General features: G+C 37.4%; 1 protein-coding gene across 1 annotated transcript in view; it reads right to left on the bottom strand.

Moving 5' to 3' along the window:
- Positions 1-19,016, bottom strand: part of LOC136854674 (fat-like cadherin-related tumor suppressor homolog) — a 723,114-nt gene that overhangs the window by 112,419 nt on the left and 591,679 nt on the right. The window contains 10 exon segments of the mRNA XM_067131274.1: positions 4,249-4,383; positions 4,611-4,882; positions 6,028-6,189; positions 9,052-9,196; positions 9,782-9,990; positions 12,883-13,046; positions 13,456-13,594; positions 13,977-14,171; positions 14,539-14,752; positions 15,288-15,499. Coding sequence (XP_066987375.1) covers positions 4,249-4,383; positions 4,611-4,882; positions 6,028-6,189; positions 9,052-9,196; positions 9,782-9,990; positions 12,883-13,046; positions 13,456-13,594; positions 13,977-14,171; positions 14,539-14,752; positions 15,288-15,499 — 1,847 coding nt within the window.

Raw genomic sequence — 19,016 nt, 5'->3', positions numbered from 1 at the left:
TACTGATTTCGTGAAGTATAATATTTTCACGAAAAAATCTCTTAACAAACTTCTGACCCATGCATCCTAAATTTGTAAAAAAAAAAAAAAAAAAATTAACAGGACAATGACATAAATTACTATACTTGACTCTGCGCACAACAGCGGGAATAGTCCCCATTTCATGCTCGGACGCTGAGAATGCAGTAGTACACCAGTTACGAGATCCTTAAGCTGAACTTGCAAATGTAAAGTTCAATTTTACTGAGTTTAATCAAGGGGAGTTCAAAGGGACTTTTAACCTTCGTTACCGTGTAAACCATGCTATAAAAACAAAATTACATGTGCTTATGAGAGAGAGAGAGAGAGAGAGAGAGAGAGAGAGAGAGAGAGAGAGAGAGAGAGAGAGAGAGAGAGAGAGAGAGAAATACTTATTCACTGAAAATAAGAATGAAATGGAAAAGGAGTTTTACTGCTGGCTTTGGAAAATAAAATGAAAATATGTGAATTACACTTACCAACAAACATGATGAAGAAATGACTAAAAAGAGAGAAGAGAGAGAGAGAGAGAGAGAGAGAGAGAGAGAGAGAGAGAGAGAGAGAGAGAGAGAGAGAGAGAGAGAGAGAAGCTCCTTGATATGTCTACTAAAGAAAAGAAATTCACGATGAAGTCTATGAGGAATTTTGAGAGCTCTTTGACTTTCAGAATTCTTCCCACAAAACATAAAGTCACTGCACCCCGCAGGTTTGAAGGCTCACTCCCTACCTCACCCCTACCCACCTCACAGCCAGTAGCTCTTTCGTTAGCCCGCATCTTCCACCTAACCCAAACAGAAAATCTTTTTTCTTTTTCTCTTTTTGCCATACTTCTTTATTCTCATATTCATCCCGTTCCTATTCACCCATTCCATGCTCCCGATCTTAGAGCTCCCGCCCCCAACCCCCTCCAACCACTGTTCCCAGCCACCTTAAGAAGTCAACCCTATACTACCCCTACCTCCCTCCCTACCTATGGGCGTTATATCATGACACAAAGTCGATATTGTGATGGAAGGGAAAAACACTGGTTTTTTAAAAGTTGGTCGCTGCTCGTACGAGCCTAATCAGAAGAATAAAAGGATGAGTTTTATTCTTCCCTTTTTTTTCAACCTTAAGGTAATCCCGTTACGATGGAATATTTCACGCAGAAGAGCTAATCAGGAGTAAACAAATACTAGTATGAGTAAAATCGTATCAAGTCTGTAAAGTTACGTGTATATCACTAAACAAATGAACACCCCACTCCCAAAATAAAGGGAATCGTTTCTGCTAGCTCTTGACAATGCCACAAAATAGAAAAGTTATTCGATGATTATATGAAATACTCATTACGTTGCTACACATGAATGGTTTCTATCCAAAACGAAACTGCCAAATACTGTTCGCAAGAATGATATTCAGGGGCAAAGTTATTTTATAGCAAAAAAGACGTGAGATTCACAGAAACCAGGTACGTGCCACGTGGCAATAAGGTACCCAAACAAGTAACCTCTATTATAAAATTATGACGCTTTACAGTTTCCTTCATTAGGTGGGCAAAAACTACTTCCCAACAGCTAATTAAGCAAACATTTTTAACTGCAGTTTTCTAGTTTTCAATGTTTACAAGGAAATACAATTCCACCATAAAACAGAAAACGTTCTTCGGATTATTTCAAGTTCCTGTTTTACAAAGCTGTATCGACATGGTATACACCTACACAAGCATCTCATCTTAAAGACTGTCATGTGTAGCACTTAAACATGCTTATTCGAGTCGTCTCATACATTATATATATATATATATATATATATATATATATATATATATATATATATATATATATATATATATATATATATATATATATATATATATATATATATATGTATGTGTGTATGTTATATATATATATATATATATATATATATATATATATATATATATATATATATATAATCTCAGGTTGAAGACATAAAGGCATGTCTGTCTCTCACAAGATCAAGTTTATTATGCCAACGTTTCACATCACATGATGCGTCCTCAAGGCTGGAAAATTACACTATAAATACTTAAAACGTCACTTACACAACTGGAAATATCTTTAAAAAAAATTTAAACATTTACAAATACAAAATTTAAAACAAGAACTTGACAGGAACACCTACCAAGGCAAGAGCTAAAAAGTGACTAAAAAGACAGGGAGAAAATAAACATACGAAAGAACCTATAACGAACGTGGAGAGTAAACAAACAGGCAGTTATGCTATAAACAGTTGTCTGGACGACGATTGGGTGTTTAGTGTTGGTACATTAGTTTTCATGTAAAGCAACTCTTAACACCACCAACCCGTCGTCCTTACGGGCAGACCCAATAATTTTAAAATCATTTATATCCAGGCGGGTACCACAAATCTTAGAATGGTTCCGAACATTGGATAGTTCGGGATTGGACAATGTGCAACCTGTCCTGAAGCTGACACCTTGGTGGGAGCAGAAACGGACCTTGAGAAGCCTCCTCGTACATCCAACGTAGGTTCCCAGACTACATCTGGGACAGGTATATTTATAGATAATGTTGGATATCAAGGAAGGGCTCAGTCTGTCCTTCACTCTGAAAAAAAAATATATTTAGAGGATTTCGTGGGATCAATTTCAGATTTACAGCTGGCAATTCATAATGAATTAAATTCATACATTTCTTTTTAAAACTTTTGTCATGAAGGAAAGGGAACTTAGCGGAAGTACATAATTTGGGAACAAACAGTACTTAATAAGCTCCTAACCGCAAAAATGAAACAACCTATTCCCATATATACCGTTCCCTAATTATGTACTTATGCTAAGTTCCCTTTCCTTCATGACAAAAGTTTTAAAAAGAAATGCATGAATTTAATTCATCATGAATTGCCAGCTGTAAATCTGAAGTTGATCCCACGAAATCCTCTAAATATACGTTCTTTTTCAGAGTGAACGACAGACTGAGCCCTTCCTTGACATCCAACATTATCTATAAATATACCTGTCCTAGATGTAGTCTAGGAACCTACGTTGGATGTACGAGGAGGCTTCTCAAGGTCCGTTTCTGTTTCCACCAAGGTGTCAGCTTCAGGACAGGATGCACGTTGTCTAATCCCGAACTATCCAATGTTCGGAACCATTCTAAGATTTGTGGTACCCGCTTGGATATAAATGATTTTAAAATTATTAGATCTGCCCGTAAGGACGACGAGTTGATGGTGTTAGAGTCGCTTTTTATATAAAAACTAATGTACCAACACTAAACACCCAATCGTCGTCCACACAACTGTTTATAGCGTAACTGCCTGTTTGTTTGCTCTCCACGTTCGTTATAGGTTTCTTTCGTATGTTTATTTTCTCCCTGTCTTTCTAGTCACTTTTTAGCTCTTGCCTTGGTAGGTGTTCCTTTCAAGTTCTTGTTTTAATTTTTGTATTTGTGAATGTTTAAAAAATTTTTTAAAGAAGATTTTTCCCGTTGCATAAGTGGTTTTAAATATTTATAGTCTGTAATTTTCCAGCCTTGAGGTTGCATCATGTGATGTGAAACGTTGGCATAATAAACTTGATCTTGTGAGAGACACACATGCCTTTACCCTTCAACCTGAGATGTTTGTCGGGTCTGTTTCCCCTGCGATTCTTCTATATACATACATACATACATACATACATACATATATACATATACTATATATACATATATATATATATATATATATATATATATATATGCTATATATACATATATATATATATATATATATATATATATATATATATATTATATATATATATATATATATATATATATATATATATATATATATATATATATATATATATATATATATATATATAAGTATACACACATATATATACATATATATATATGTGTATATATACAGAGAGAGAGAGAGAGAGAGATTAAGCTTTTAAAAACAATCATCAGGACAACATCATTAAGAAACTTCATACGACATGCGTATAGCATACTCATCACAGCAATAAGATGAACTCATCGCCACAGAAAAGGCAGAAACATTCACTTCAAAAGCGAGGGCAAAAGTGAATTTCTCATTCCCCCAAGCAATAATGCTCAAAATATTTACCACAGCACGCGCGGCCTACGTTCTTTCTCTCTTTCTCAATAGCAAGTCAACGAAAAGGCTTCAACTTGGCCCAGGAAGCCAGAAAGGGAACAACAAAAAGGTCAACCTCGAAATGACATTTACCTGGCCGTTGTTTCCATCATCATCATCAGTGGCAGTCAGGATGGTAATAACTGCGCCTACTTCGCTATTCTCTGCTACTATGGCTTCGTACCAGGAGCTGCTAAATCGTGGGGCGCAGTCGTTGACATCCATTACCTGAAATTGATAGGGACACAAATACCATATTAATACCACAATGACAACCACAAGTCGAAAATAACCTCGTGATCAAAGATATCAGCCAAATCAAAGGTAAACTTCAAAGGAAAAAACTAAAATCCACAATTATTGAGTAGCAGCTCTTCTGAGCAGCATATTGGTGCCAATAATCACACCAGGTTTTCCACTTAATGTTTTAACAAGGCATTATTTGTCCCACTTACCACTACTGAGATGGTCATGTAATCCAGGGCCGGAGGCGTTGTTAACGTGTGGTTGGTAACTGTGATCCTGTGGGTATGGTGCCTTTCGTGGTCTAGAGGATGCCTGACAACCAAGAGTCCCCCGGCGGTTATGGCAAAGGGCCCAGAGGCATCATGGCTACCAGAAATCTCGCTCTCTTCTTCGCTAGATGGGCCCGCACCTTCTTCGTTAACTAAAATGCTGTACTGTACTTCTTGAGGGCCCTCTGTCCACAAAGACGTGATCACCGTGCCTAACGAGAGAAAAAAAAATCCTAATTCAAGATCTTTTACAACCAAATAAACGACTGACTCGAACGAAATACTACTGTTTGGCTTCTGTAAGTTGCAACCATTCTACGTCGTCAGGCTCAGCATTCCATCTTAATGAAAAATGACATGTGAACGAAACAAGTTAAAGAAATAAATATTCATTAAACCTAAGATCACTGTATGCAGAAAAATAATGATACCAGTAATAAACAAGAACGTTCGAAGTCCGGAACTCGCCTGCCAAGGCTGAGCAAACCACAGCCCAACCTAGAAAGTTCTTTATCCTGAGCAGGATCTTTCAGTCAGTTATGAAGCCCACGTTTCGTTACTTTTTATGTAAAAATCTGAACTTAAATTTATGCGTACACGTAAAACTGAGCCAAAACATAACATCCTCGATCTTCATTGGTTTAGGTAATAAGAGAAGGCAATATTCTGTCTTACTAGTGACGATTACAATACTCTAATGAAGGTTTCTTATACCTTTCCATAAAAAATAATCAAGAAAACTTTTCAGGTAAATAACCTTATGTGAAATTAAAATACATATAAACGTCCATTCCCACGACAAAATGGTAAAGGTGTGGTGTAAACAAAAATATATCGTTTATCTTGTCAATCATAGGCGTTTTCTTCCCGTAAACTTTCACCTGAAAGAAATGATTAGTAAAAATGTAATGACCCGAAATCTACTTCAACAGTCCAAAGACATGTTAAATGCCTTCCCTATGAGAGCTGTTTTGAAATACTTATGTAACAATTGCAGTTTTGATTGAAATACACGCTCTTGCTTTAAGAATACCTTATGCCTTTATCAGCAATTCACACTAGAAAAGTATAATCTTGAAGCTGCAGAAAAAAAAATCATTCTAATGACAAATTATTTGTATGGTAAATCAAATGTTCACTTTTGAAAAATAAAGAAATACTGTAATTGAAAACCATTAAATAACGTCATTAAGATCCAGAAGGCAAGTTATTATAAAAACTTGAGAGGAAGCTCTAACGGTGTTTAAATCAAATAACCCATCTGCTTATTCCAAACAAACCAGGGAGATCAAACACAGGAGGAGAGTTACTCGTTGAAAAGGTTTCACTCAAAAAGCACATTTCAGCAGACCCTCACCTATGGCTGCATCTTCCCGCACGAAGAACTGGGTGTACTTGCGTGCACACTGAGGCGGGTGATCGTCGGAGGGGAGCAAGAAGATTGTCACTGGAACGTCCGTATGGTGGCGAGGGGAACCTCCGTCCTCCCCTCGGATGAAAAACTGGTACACCTCGTTTTCTGTTGTGCGGAAGGACAGAAAACAGGAGGTTTTAACTTCGAGATTTTAATCGCTTTTGAATACTGGTACAAAGATCATCTAGGGCCATGATAACGTTTCATTATTATTTAATTCCGATTATATCATTTAAATGTGCTCCTTTCACACAGTGACACACATCGGAGATGGATGTGAAACTTCACTCAATCTCTAATGATGGGAGGAGATATTTCCCTAAAGGCTTCTGCAATACGGGCCTTCAGAAAGTCTTAAGCCTGAAATAAATGCATGTACAGTTTGAAATAAGTTAAAATATTTACAGTAGGGAAGCCTGCACTATTGTGAGATTGTCTGGGGAGGTGCTGGGTGTGGGGGGGGGGGGCTTAACATGGCTAGTTATAAACAAGATATAAATCTAAAGAAAAAACTATACTCATATTACCCAGGGTAAAAGATTCAAGTAAAGAAATGATACGTTTGCCTAAATTCTTTAAAGGAAATGTTACAGGATTCATAATGTAAAAGAACAGTTGTTACAAAAGTGGACCTCAGGCAATCACGCAAATTCATAACATAAAAGAAGACGGAATGGCCGCAATCTTCCTTATATAGCAAAACAAAACTTCTAAATGACCCATAAGATCGTAAACTGTATTTTTACCAAATGCCGCTAAATTTGTAATTTCTGTAAAATGCAGACCCTTATGCAAGTTTTGTCATAAAAGATTTAACGACTCGCTAAAGAACAACTCCTACATCTTTTTTTATTTCACTTTTCACTTTTATTTTTTTTTTTTATTTCCGAAAGACAAAGAAACACCATCCTTCTCGAGCAATAAAAACATCTTGATAGATTACTACGAACAACTATACTTTACAGTGACAGAGAAACTCCTAACGTCTTTTTTATATAATTTTTATTCATTTATATATTTTGTAATTTACGACTGACTAAGAAGCACCATCCTTCTTCAGGCATAAAAAAACATCAGGTAAGTAAATTACACTGTAAACTGAAAACAGAAAAACCTGACAACTCCTCCCTCGACCTTTCGTTTAAATAAAGATCGGCATGTCCCTGGGAGCGATGTCGCTGAATTAAACTAACATGCCTGGCCCTGTGTACTGTAATATGCAGGTGGGCCAGACCCTTTTTTACGGGTCGCTTTTATTAACATTAAACCCGGTTTATACAATATTCAACCTGCGAGTCATGAAGTCATAAAGAGTCGAAGTCATAAACTCACATTTCTGTTCATTTGGCTTCCGGGCCAAGCATGAATATTTGATTGCGAAGATCGTCTGAATTAATACAGACCATTTCATAAAGTCGGGGCCGACCGTTTTTCCTCCGAGGCCGAACAGAAATGTAATTAAAAGATCATTAAGCCTAACCGATATACATAATGCCGTTATTACGTTCTCCTTTAACATTCTAGGATGTTAAACCTAAATTAAAGTCGGACGTAATTCCCCCCTCACAAACCTGCCGGCATTTTCGTTTAGAATCATTCCCTGTAATTTCCAAGGATTTGGGCGCTAATACGCGAGCCACATATTTTACGGCTAATATTAATAGTAATAATAGAATTACTGTTGTTATCATTTTCATTATTACAATTACTATCAGTAGTAATGTTTCCAGGCAACAAGAAACAATTTCTCTATATATCCCTTTAGAGGGATCATTCTCGTGCAATATTATTTCTAGATAGATAACACTTTCATTTCATGTACAAGACTGCCATTTTAAATCTACTACTTTCTTGGTTTGTTCTCGTTGGCCCGCAAACAACTAATACATATAATAATAACAGACATGTTAACAAGCCTTTTACCAAAACAACTGAACTAATACCAAGAAGTATCCTATGTCAGCTAGTGACGCAATAAAACATTCTCCAGTTATTGTCTCATATTCTTTGTTTATTATAAATGCTCTTCCACATACAATGGTTCATCTTTTCCCCTGCAACAGACTTTATATCTGACCTTCCGCATATGTCTCCACGTTTCATTATTGCTGCCCTTTAATTCCTGATTTACTAAACAGATAAAGAATAATAAGTTCTTACACAGAAGACTTGCCTTGGAGATCTATTTCTGCATTCAACTACGTTGATATTTTTCTTAAACAGTGTTACTTCCACAAAATTCCACTGACTTTCTTACTTTGTCTAATTTCTAACGTTTATTCTTTCATTCAATGTTTACTCTCCTCACAAGGCATATTAATGATCGTTACTCTAGCTTCCGGGTTCGTATACTCTTATAACTAGCATTTACTTTCAACTTTCAGAATGTCTGTCATCTTTTCACAAGTCACTGTAACTTTCCCTCGCTATCGTTGATTCGCTTCTTTCATGCTTTATCCTCCGTTATATCTCTTATGCTGTATCACCTATCATTCCAACTACTGCTGTGATTAAGTTCCCAAAAATGTACTGCAACCTTAATCAAAATATAAAGTTACTCCAAACCACGTATCACCTTATCGACAGTTTTCAAACTTCCCTCTATTACGAAATCAAATTGCTTGGTAATAGGAAAACAATTTTATTATCTGGTGTTATGATCATCATCATAAGGACAATAATATTGGTTTATACCATTACTATTGTTATTATCATAACGCTATCATTACTATTACTACTATTATAATCACCTTCACTGCTCTAAATCATTTAATATAATGGGTCACATATTCATCAGAAAGATAATGCAAGATCTGTTCATTCATTCAAATCAAATGTCAATGGTCAAGCTCTTACGCAATCGGCAAATCAAAATTTCAGGATTTCGAGCCAGCGACTAAAAGCTTTCCCAAGACTTACTTCTATACCACCAAACACTCATTACAGAGCAATAAAATATGCACACACCTCTCCCTCGAACGTTGGCGGAGAGTATCACTTCTCCTGTTGTTTGGTCGACCTTAAAGAGGGAGAGGGCCTCGGAACTGTTGGCTTCATACATCTGGTACTGTATGTCACTATTAACCCCTTCGTCAGGATCAACTGCCTCAACCTGGAATTGAAAGGAGTTTGTCAGTTAAGACAATCAACTTTGAAACATTTCCTGAAAAATAATTTCCCCCAGGCAGTATTTTCATTCTTAGGAAGCTTCACATTTCTTGAAAAGATTTAGCCACAAATGATTTGGAAGAGACTACCAGGATAATCTGTTTTTCCTTAAGGATCTACAAGTGTTTATCTGTTCAATACTTTACTTGCGTTCGTGTATCCTTAGCCAAACTCCTCAACAGCATCCTTAAAGATGCAAAATTTTACGGGCTGCCCACAAGAAAGAGCCCGTGCTGACAAGGGCAGCTTAATTTATACAGATAGGCAGATGCAAAATAAGCAGTGATCTGCTCCAAGATGGAAGTTTTGCCTATCTGGTCACTATATGCATATCTTAATTCAGCATAACTCAACATCTTCCAAGCCAAAGGAGAATCTGGTAATTTTATCTGTCACCAAAACCAGAAAACAAGCATTGTAAGAGAGAGAGAGAGAGAGAGAGAGAGAGAGAGAGAGAGAGAGAGAGAGAGAGAGAGAGAGAGAGGAGCGTGTTAAATTACTCAAAAAAAAAAAAAAAAACTCCTCTTACCTTCAGAATGGTGGTCCCGACGACGACATCGGTATTGATGTTGGCTTGGTAAGCAGGAAGGGTAAATTTTGGATCGTTGTCGTTTTTGTCACGGACGGAGACACGGACGTCCGTGAAGGAGGCCTTCCCTCCTTCGTCCGTGACGGACACACGGATAGTATGCATGCCAAGGGACTCGCGGTCAAGGGGTGCTTCAGAGAAAATATTACCTGCGGAGGAGATCGCCGGAAATTAAATCAATCAAATTAATTAATTAGCTAGTATATTCATAACTAATTGCAGTGATATGAACAAATGTCATAGAATCGTAAGATTAAAGACTAAAAAGAAAATGATTTATGTCAAAATCCTACCGTGTCTGAATAATAACAGTATTTCCTTGGGGATAATTGACAATTACAGAGATAAAATATTGCTAAGTACACCTAAAAAGCATTTGGAACCTTTAAGTCCGAAGGTGTAACAGATTACAGGGCGGACAGAGGAAGAGTGATAAAGGTCTAATCATTGAAAAGGTTGCGTCAATTCTGTGTTCCTTTTAAAACAGTTCATGAAAGTTCAGAGGTAAATAGATGGATTGGAGTAAGTTTATAATATAGCTGATGATGACTCAGGAGCGAAATATGGCGCGAATTGCTGGTTGTTAAGAGTTGATCTAACACCACTATAATGAAGAGGAATCTTGTTCAAGAATATACAAACAGGAGAGTAACTGAATTAACAAGAGGGCATGTCTTAAGATATGAAATATTTCAATGCAATTTTTTTAAATTCATCACACTGAGAAGAACAAATAGGGAATGAAAATAACACGATAACATGAAAACGCTATTTCCTAAAACAAAAGGAGTTGCACACAACGCTACAGTATATTGTCTAATTGGTAATATTAAAATGCTGCATAGAGTGGTGAAAGTTTGAGATTATTGTACAAGGAGAAAGTTGAAAGTAAATATTACCAGAGTAAATTTACAATAAATGGAGAGAAAGCAATTGGTACGATGGTAGAAGACTGACAGGGATCTACATATATACACTAGTATTCAGAAGTAAATGATCCTGACGCTGACAGCACAACGTAAGCGATAAATGAAAGTATTTTTGAACAGTTCTTTATGGAGAGTAGTTATGGTCGTTCAAAATACCTAACAGTAAAAAAATGTTGAGATGACAGTGGGGAATAATGCGGGTTAAAAAGGTGAGGCAGACAGATGTGAGGCAAAAGTGTAACACAATGGTTCACAAAAGTTGAACGATTTGTTAAAACGGGTTGAGGTGACTGAGCTGGGATCATTCAGAATTACTGGCTACTAACAAGGGGTACTCGTACTAGAAAACGACAGGCAAACGGAATGGGAGTTTTAAAAATGTTAACAAAATGCAAGAGTGCTTGCTACATACAAGTTCACAAAACAGGTCGCTCTGAGAGCCGAGGTGCTACTGATTAGATTTCTAATTAAGTGTGCAAAGAGGCTTAACCCCTGATTCGCTAGTTGAGGGATTGCTGTAGCAGTGACACGCCCCGTCTTCTTTCCCTCTCAAAGCCACCCAATGGCAAAGAAAACGGTTTATTAGTGGTATTTATATATCATCATCAATATCACCATCGCCTCCAACCGTACAACAAAATAGGCTTTCGTAATGATCCGCTTCTCCTCTGCATTCACTTCCACAGTCTCCAAGCAGCTCCCAAGTCCCGTCTCATACTTCTCATCAAATGAGGTCTGAGTCTTCTAACTTTCCTGGTGCCCACAGGAACCCAGTTGAACATATCATGTGCTATTTTCATTTCATCATTTTCTCATCTATGTATGGAATTCCCGTAATTTCCATTATGGTATCAGTTCTCACACCATCCCGCCATGTCTAATATATACAGTATTTATACATACATACATACATACATATATATATATATGTATATATAAATATATATATATTATATACACATATATATAATATATAGTGTGTGTATATACTTATGTATATAAGTATGGAAGCTAACAAAACATCCAAGAAGCCCCGAGGCAAGCTCTAATAAATAATTTAACGAAAGAAAAAAAAAAAAAAAGGCAACGATAAGCTTTACATAGTAAACACCTCAGAGAACTCACTAACAGCTCGACCAAGCTGACTTATCCATTATGCAAAATATTAAAAACAACGTCACATGAAACTGTGCCCGAGTCCCATTGTCGTGTCACATAGTGCTCATGAATATACATTCCACATGACAGAAGATTAAGCTAGTTAAACAGTTATTTAAACGTTGCAATTTGAACAATTAACCGCAACGGTATTATTAGCAATTTCAAGCCACAGGAACTTCGTAGATTTAATTACCTTGGCTTATATTTGAAGTTATTACAGCATATGTTCGGAGGTTGGAGGAAGTATTCAGACTCCAGGAAGCCAAGCGACAGAGTGGGTGCATTAATGTTTAAAATAATGCAGCAGGATGCTTCCATCCTAAGGACTCCCTGTCATAATTTGTTCCTATATGTATATGTATATGTATGTGTATATATATATATATATATATATATATATATATATATATATATATATATATATATATATATATATACATATACACTGTACATACACATATGCTTACATGTCACTCAATGGTGTGTGACAATATATTTAGCTAAGGCCACAGGAAAAAAAAAAAGAGTACAAGCGCTCTCGTGTTATTTCCAGCACATTTTCGAGGTACACACTGTACCTCGAAAATGTGTTGGAAATAACACGAAAGCGCTTGGTATTTCTCTCTTTATTTTTCCTGTGGCCTTATATATATATATATATATATATATATATATATATATATATATATATATATATATATATATATATATATATATATATATATATATATATATATATATATATGATTATGAATGTTTTACCTATGCGAGAGAGAGAGAGAGAGAGAGAGAGAGAGAGAGAGAGAGAGAGAGAGAGAGAGAGAGAGAACAGTATGGTGAAATCAGTTTTCTTATATTCATTTAGCACTCTTTGGGGCCAAGGGCATCGTTTATTTTCTTGTCTTCTGAAAGACAGAAATAGAAGAAAAAAAGGTTTCCCGTCGTCCTCACCATCTTTATCAATAGTGAAAGCTCCTTCGGAGGTCTGGTCCAAGATGCTGTAGTGTAAAGTGCCATACTCCCTGGAATCCGGATCCTCTGCTTCCAGAGTTAGAATGAGACGCCCGCCTGGAGCATTCTCCTCTATGCTCCCATCGTACATTGGACGGCTGAATCTGAGAAGAGTTCAGAACGGGAAAAACGTTTTATATGCAGCACGTTAAGAATGTGTCTTTTTGATTACCCTTAAAGGAAAAAAAATTTAATCACAAAGGGATACAATGAAGAAATATAAAAGTAAACATAACTATATAATTATAGTAGCAATTTTCGTTGAATATCTTTGTGAACTTCAAATATTTCATCTGTGGTACTCTTCAGTATTTAAAGAACTTTTATCTATCATATTGAAGTTTTTAAATTAGATTCTCTGAATTGGCATGCTAATGAATATAGTAAATGAGTATGAATTTAGAAAAATGTCAACCCATAGGCCAATCCACTCCACATTCTGAGGTAAACCAAATCCCATAAGAGATAAAAAGGTAAAATAAAAAAAAAAACATCAACTTGGCCTCTCTTTACCTCGGGGTATGACGATTGGAGGGAACAACTTCGATGTGAACGGCTGTGAACGCCATGTGAACGCCGTCGCTCACTGACACGTTCAGATTCAGGGAAGTCACGTTCTCTAGCTTGTGCGGAGCCGTTACCGTCAATACACCTGATATTGAAATTCGTTATTAGAAACAGAATGAGCTCAGAATCGACACCCACCCACCCCGGCCTCCTTTCCTTCGGTGCAGTACGGCGGCTCTCTCCTCGAGTGTTGATTTCAATATTGGCAACTCTGACCTCAATTCAGCTAAAGCACTGCCTTGTCAATCGAAAACACTGCGTAGAAATCACTGTGGTTTAATCTTTTGATAACGGGGACAGAGCACTTATTTCAATAAGTGCACTTGTTACAATTACTAATAACAACAAAAGTAATTTCTGAAATCAGTCGTTTAATCATGAGGAAATCATCAGAAATAAAAAAGGAAATGAGACTTAATAACCTTACAAAATGACTCTCCATAAAACGATGGGGTTTCTCCCCTTACCTGTGTACGAGTCAACCTTGAAGATGGCAGACCTGTCGCCAGAGTGAATGCTGTACCTCAGGGGAACTTCCTGGCCCGAGTCAGGGTCGTGGGCCGATAAGGCGGAGATCACATGCCCTGGGGCTGCTTCAGAGGATACCCTGCATGAGTAACTGTCTTGGCGCCACGAAGGCGGGTTATCGTTGAAGTCCAAGGCTGAAATTTATTAGAAATTTATGCGACTGATTCGTGATCACTGTGAAATTCTTTTAAGCTTAATGTAAACGACGTTTTCAAATCCCAGACCATAGTTGATATTGAAATTACATTTTAAATGTAGCCAACTGTTTATTTATTGAAAAGGTTTCCATGAAATTTACCCAAATGTTAAGGAAAATTCATCAAATGAAAACATTTTGGAGCCTGATTCAAGATTCATTTTAATGGCCACTGTGATGAACCGAAAATACTGGAAAAATACTATAAAAAACGACAATGAGTTGTCATTGTGAGTCAATAAGAAATGTCTATCCATCTTGAACACTTTCAAAACGCTTGAGAGTCACAATAAGAGATTTCTTACTTTCTACGACGACAGTGGCAGTCGACGAGAGCTGAGGGATGCCTCCATCCATAGCCACGACGCTCATGGTATACTGAGGCTGCGTCTCAGCATCCAAGACGCCCGCCACAGAGACAACACCGTCTTGAGCTCCCACAGCAAACATGTCACAACCTGTCTCGCATCTGTAGCGGACGTGGCCCCCCTCCCCTGTATCGACGTCGTGGGCTTCAACCTGCCATTCAAAGAAAGAAAACGAATGTGCTTTGCACTCAGAGCAGTTGCAAGGTGGCATGCCCTTTGCATGCCGTTGCGCGTATATATAACATATATTTAAGGATCGTCCACCAGATACATGCTTCACCATCTTGAACGATTTAGCTAGAAGTGAAAGGGGTGGTAATTCCCTCAGATTTTTTATAAGCAAAAAAAAAAAAGGGGAGAGGGGTAAGTTAAGTATACCTTAGTTTAACCAGACCACTGAGCTGATTGTTCTTTCTTCTGTGATTACAGAACCACCTCACGGGAATAAGGTCTTAAACCATAAGAGAAGACAGATTTTCAGTTTCGAAACAGATGGGTAAAAAAAAATTACTGAAAAACTTTAAATCTTATATATACTCGTATGTCACTGAAATAGTACATCGCTACCTGTGGACTGGAAGGTCATTCAATGCAAACAGTACACATAAAATTTCGAAACTGGTGAACTGACAGAAGCAACGGCAGCACAGAGAAGGAAGGCCACAGCAGAATGTGAATCCACTCACCCTGATTACCGAGTAGCCCTTTGAAACAACTTCGGACACTTGCGCTCTGAAGACCCTTTCCACGAACACGGGGGCGTTATCGTTCACGTCTGCTACAGTGATGGTCACCTGGGTGTCCGTGTGCCCACCAGTACTGGGATCACGGGCCCTCACCGTCAGATTGTGACTGCGGGAAGTTTCGTAGTCCAAAGGTGCAGCCGTCTGAATCACACCTATTGGTTTAAAGGGCAAGATACATTAGCTAAACATTTTACAAACAACTTGCGCACAAACACAAATCCTACGAATCTTTAACGGTGATCTAACAAAGCGTGAAATACAATTATTAATAAACAATGAAGAAAATGTCTCATCAGCAAAGGTTTATTTCTGTATCAGAGGAAAGTAAAACTGCTTGGGTGTTTGTCTTCTAATGCATTTCAAACGATAAAAATTCGTAAGAGAGCACAGTCAGAGAACGTGTTGTTTACCGGAAATAGGACGAAAAACAAAAACTGAGACGGAAAATTATGTTTGCACAATAGGGAGAATTTCTCTCATTCACTGAGTTACAGCGTTCAAAGTGATCATATATAAAGTGAACCATTATATATTTCTTAATTTTCAAATGATCAGCCCAACGTCACTACGATATACTCTTTTCGAGAAGACGATGGCATGTAATTTCTGAATTCCTGTCAAACAATCCATCCGTCTGATCTGCAGTCCCCTAACAGTTTGTGCATACTGCAGGCAAGGCAAGTAACCTTCACAATGCATCCAAATGTCAACAAACTTAAAGTCAATAAAAAAGCTATTTCAATCAGTTCGAGGCCAACTCCTTTATATAAAGGGGAATTAAAGAAAGTTGACACACGAATCAGTTTTGTTTCATTCCGGATACATGACTTCAAAGGTCATGGATTTTCTTCAATGCAAACTCAAAGGCCGAACCTCTCATGGAATTTTCAATCTGTTCAGATCTCCAAAAGCCCAGACTTTACTAATTCTATTTTTCAGTGGGGGACGGGGGATGACAATAAAAGATTCATAACACAAAAATAAAGAACTACTTTTGGTTTTTCTACTAATCTGACGGAGAGAGAGAGAGAGCATGGAAATAAAAGACGAAAATAATGCAGTGTTAATCTCCTACTCGACCCCGAGTTCAATCCGCTCCCTTTCATCGCGATCTGATCCCTGACCTGGACGCTTACTGGAGTCCTTTCATGAGGTAATGAGGGTCTGACAAGGATCTGGAGAGCCCCGAAACCTCCCTCTTCACTTAACGAAATGCATTCCTTTGCCAATGGCACTCGGTGAATGCGCCCCACCAAAAGTAACGGGATATCGGTAACCCAGAAATGAAGTTTTGGGCTGGGACGACCTGGCGTTTGATGAAGAAAATCCATTTTGGTGTATCATACACTGGTTCACAAAAATGACAACGGGAATTCAGCTGACTCGTAACTCTGCTACTTACGTAGAAATAAAAATAAAGCATTAACAGTACATTCAACATACGTTCACAGCTTCAACATTTATCTGTAAACAACGTGCACAAATATAGTGATATCAAAAATAAAAATAACATAAAATCTTAAACAAATATATACAGGGACCAGACAACAATGACCATTTGGGTTCCAAATAAAAGCTATAGTGATATGGAGAAGCAATGTACATTACATCAAATAAGCTGGGAAATGCATCGACATACAAGGAAAACACAAACGCTAAGTGAAAGTCAGGTTTAATCTATCAGTACGAAAAATATCCTTCCTATCCTTCCACAGCTGCATAAGGCTCCTTAGAAGAAAGAATTTTACAGACGGTGGCTGTCGTCGGGTAATTCTTAGCAAACAATGTTAATTAACAACAATTCCCCCGTGTTAATCTAACTAGAACTGCCAATAAAATTTCTTTATTGGTCCGATTTGCTCATCTACATAATGCGGTTAATTTAAAAGTACCTGTCACAGTTAATGCCACAATTTACATTACTACACTGCAGTTAGGGAGCGTTCCATTCAAGTCAAACATTCTCGCATCATCAACTTCCTGAAAACAGTACATTACCAAGCAGTCCAATCTACCGTGCTTCAAAACCACTGCTTATATTAAGGGTATACATACTGCCTTCTTTGTGATACAAGCTCGACAACTTCCTCGTTTTCCCTTTCGATTACAAAGTTTACTTTTCCATACACAATCAAAATTGAATTCACGTTGGCATCTTTGCGTCATGACAATTCTTGTCTCACCTGACGTTTTCATTTCATTACGTTTAAAGCCTTGCCTGGCCATATCGAATTAAATGCTTATCAGCGAAGCACTAACCATTGATCGTTGTTCGAAAAGCGTAAACAGGAATGGCAAAAGGTGATGAGACCATCACACCCACCTCCTTATATAAGACCAATCGCATCGATATAACACTGGAAATGTCGCACCCGAAACGGAAGCCCGAGGGTCAATTACGGTAATAACTTCGGCGCTAATCACTGTCGCAGCTCGGGAAAGCTGTTTCACAGTCGGCTAATACAGACTAAACGGGATTAAGGGGGACGAGGGGTGTATTGAGGATTGGCCTTCGTAGGGTGGGGTGGGGTGGGGGAGATCAATGTCATGGACACTGCTATGTTTCTACAATAATATGAAGCCGTAAGGTAGAGGGCGTAAATGCGGATCGCCTATTCATTTCTTCAAAAACTGTAATCGGCTGTGAACTACATGCAACAATTCTTCATTTGAAGCATGACATTGGTGTGCGAGGTATGGCGAACAAACCAAAGGATACAATCTCATGTTTATAGTCACGAAAGCCTAAATATGTGGTCACATTTACTTTTTACAATTCATTTAACTCAGACTGAATTGTCAGTAGGAGACGCAACTATTTCAGAAATCAAGCAATGATATCAAGCAATGATTCTCAGTCTAAGCATGACAAATAATTTTTAGCAGACGTCTGACGATCATAAAATTGTAACCTACTGTCAATATAGGAATACAGGCCAAAACAAAGCCTTATAATTATGCGGTTAGTTTACATATTCACGGATATGGCTGATCATGCAGATATGAGAAAATTTGCAGTATCCATGTACTTGACTACACTCCCACTCCGTATGTTAAATTTTCCGGAAAATAAACGTAAAAAACATAGGAACTTTGACATACAATAACACACGAATACACTTGTTGAAATTCAAGTATATTCAAGGGAAGGGGAATGAATAAAATATATACTGAAATATTTTTCAAATGTTATAAATGTATATATCGCTGAAAAGCAACCCACGAGAGATTTCGACAAGTACAAAGGATTTCATTTTTCAAACAATTTTCCGACGCTCTCCTGGTCTCCCGATCACAAACAATTAGGAAGCCATCAAAGAAAGGGAAGTATTTAGTCACGTTTCTTCTAATCAATTTGGGGAAATTTCGGCAAAGTGTGGCCTATCTTTACCATAGGTATATCATAACGATTAATATGAGAATTTGGCATCTGAAACGGAATATCACAGTTGCTTAGTGAATCGTCACAACAGCACCTCTCAGTATCTGTGGAATCTTTATCATAATAATGATACCTATAGCGATTCTAAGAACGTTGCTATCGCCCTATCAATAATTGACTACCTTATTCAATTCAAATTAAGTTAATTAAAACGAAGTTTGGTAAGTCCTAACAGAGTTTAGGTTTTGACTCAATGTTTCAGTGAAGTGATTTCATAATTATCAGAA

The sequence above is a fragment of the Macrobrachium rosenbergii genome, chromosome 29 (genome assembly GCF_040412425.1).
Source record: "Macrobrachium rosenbergii isolate ZJJX-2024 chromosome 29, ASM4041242v1, whole genome shotgun sequence".
Taxonomy (NCBI): domain Eukaryota; kingdom Metazoa; phylum Arthropoda; class Malacostraca; order Decapoda; family Palaemonidae; genus Macrobrachium; species Macrobrachium rosenbergii.
The sequence above is the reverse complement of the archived record's forward strand: the minus strand, read 5'-3'. Positions and strand labels throughout refer to the sequence as shown.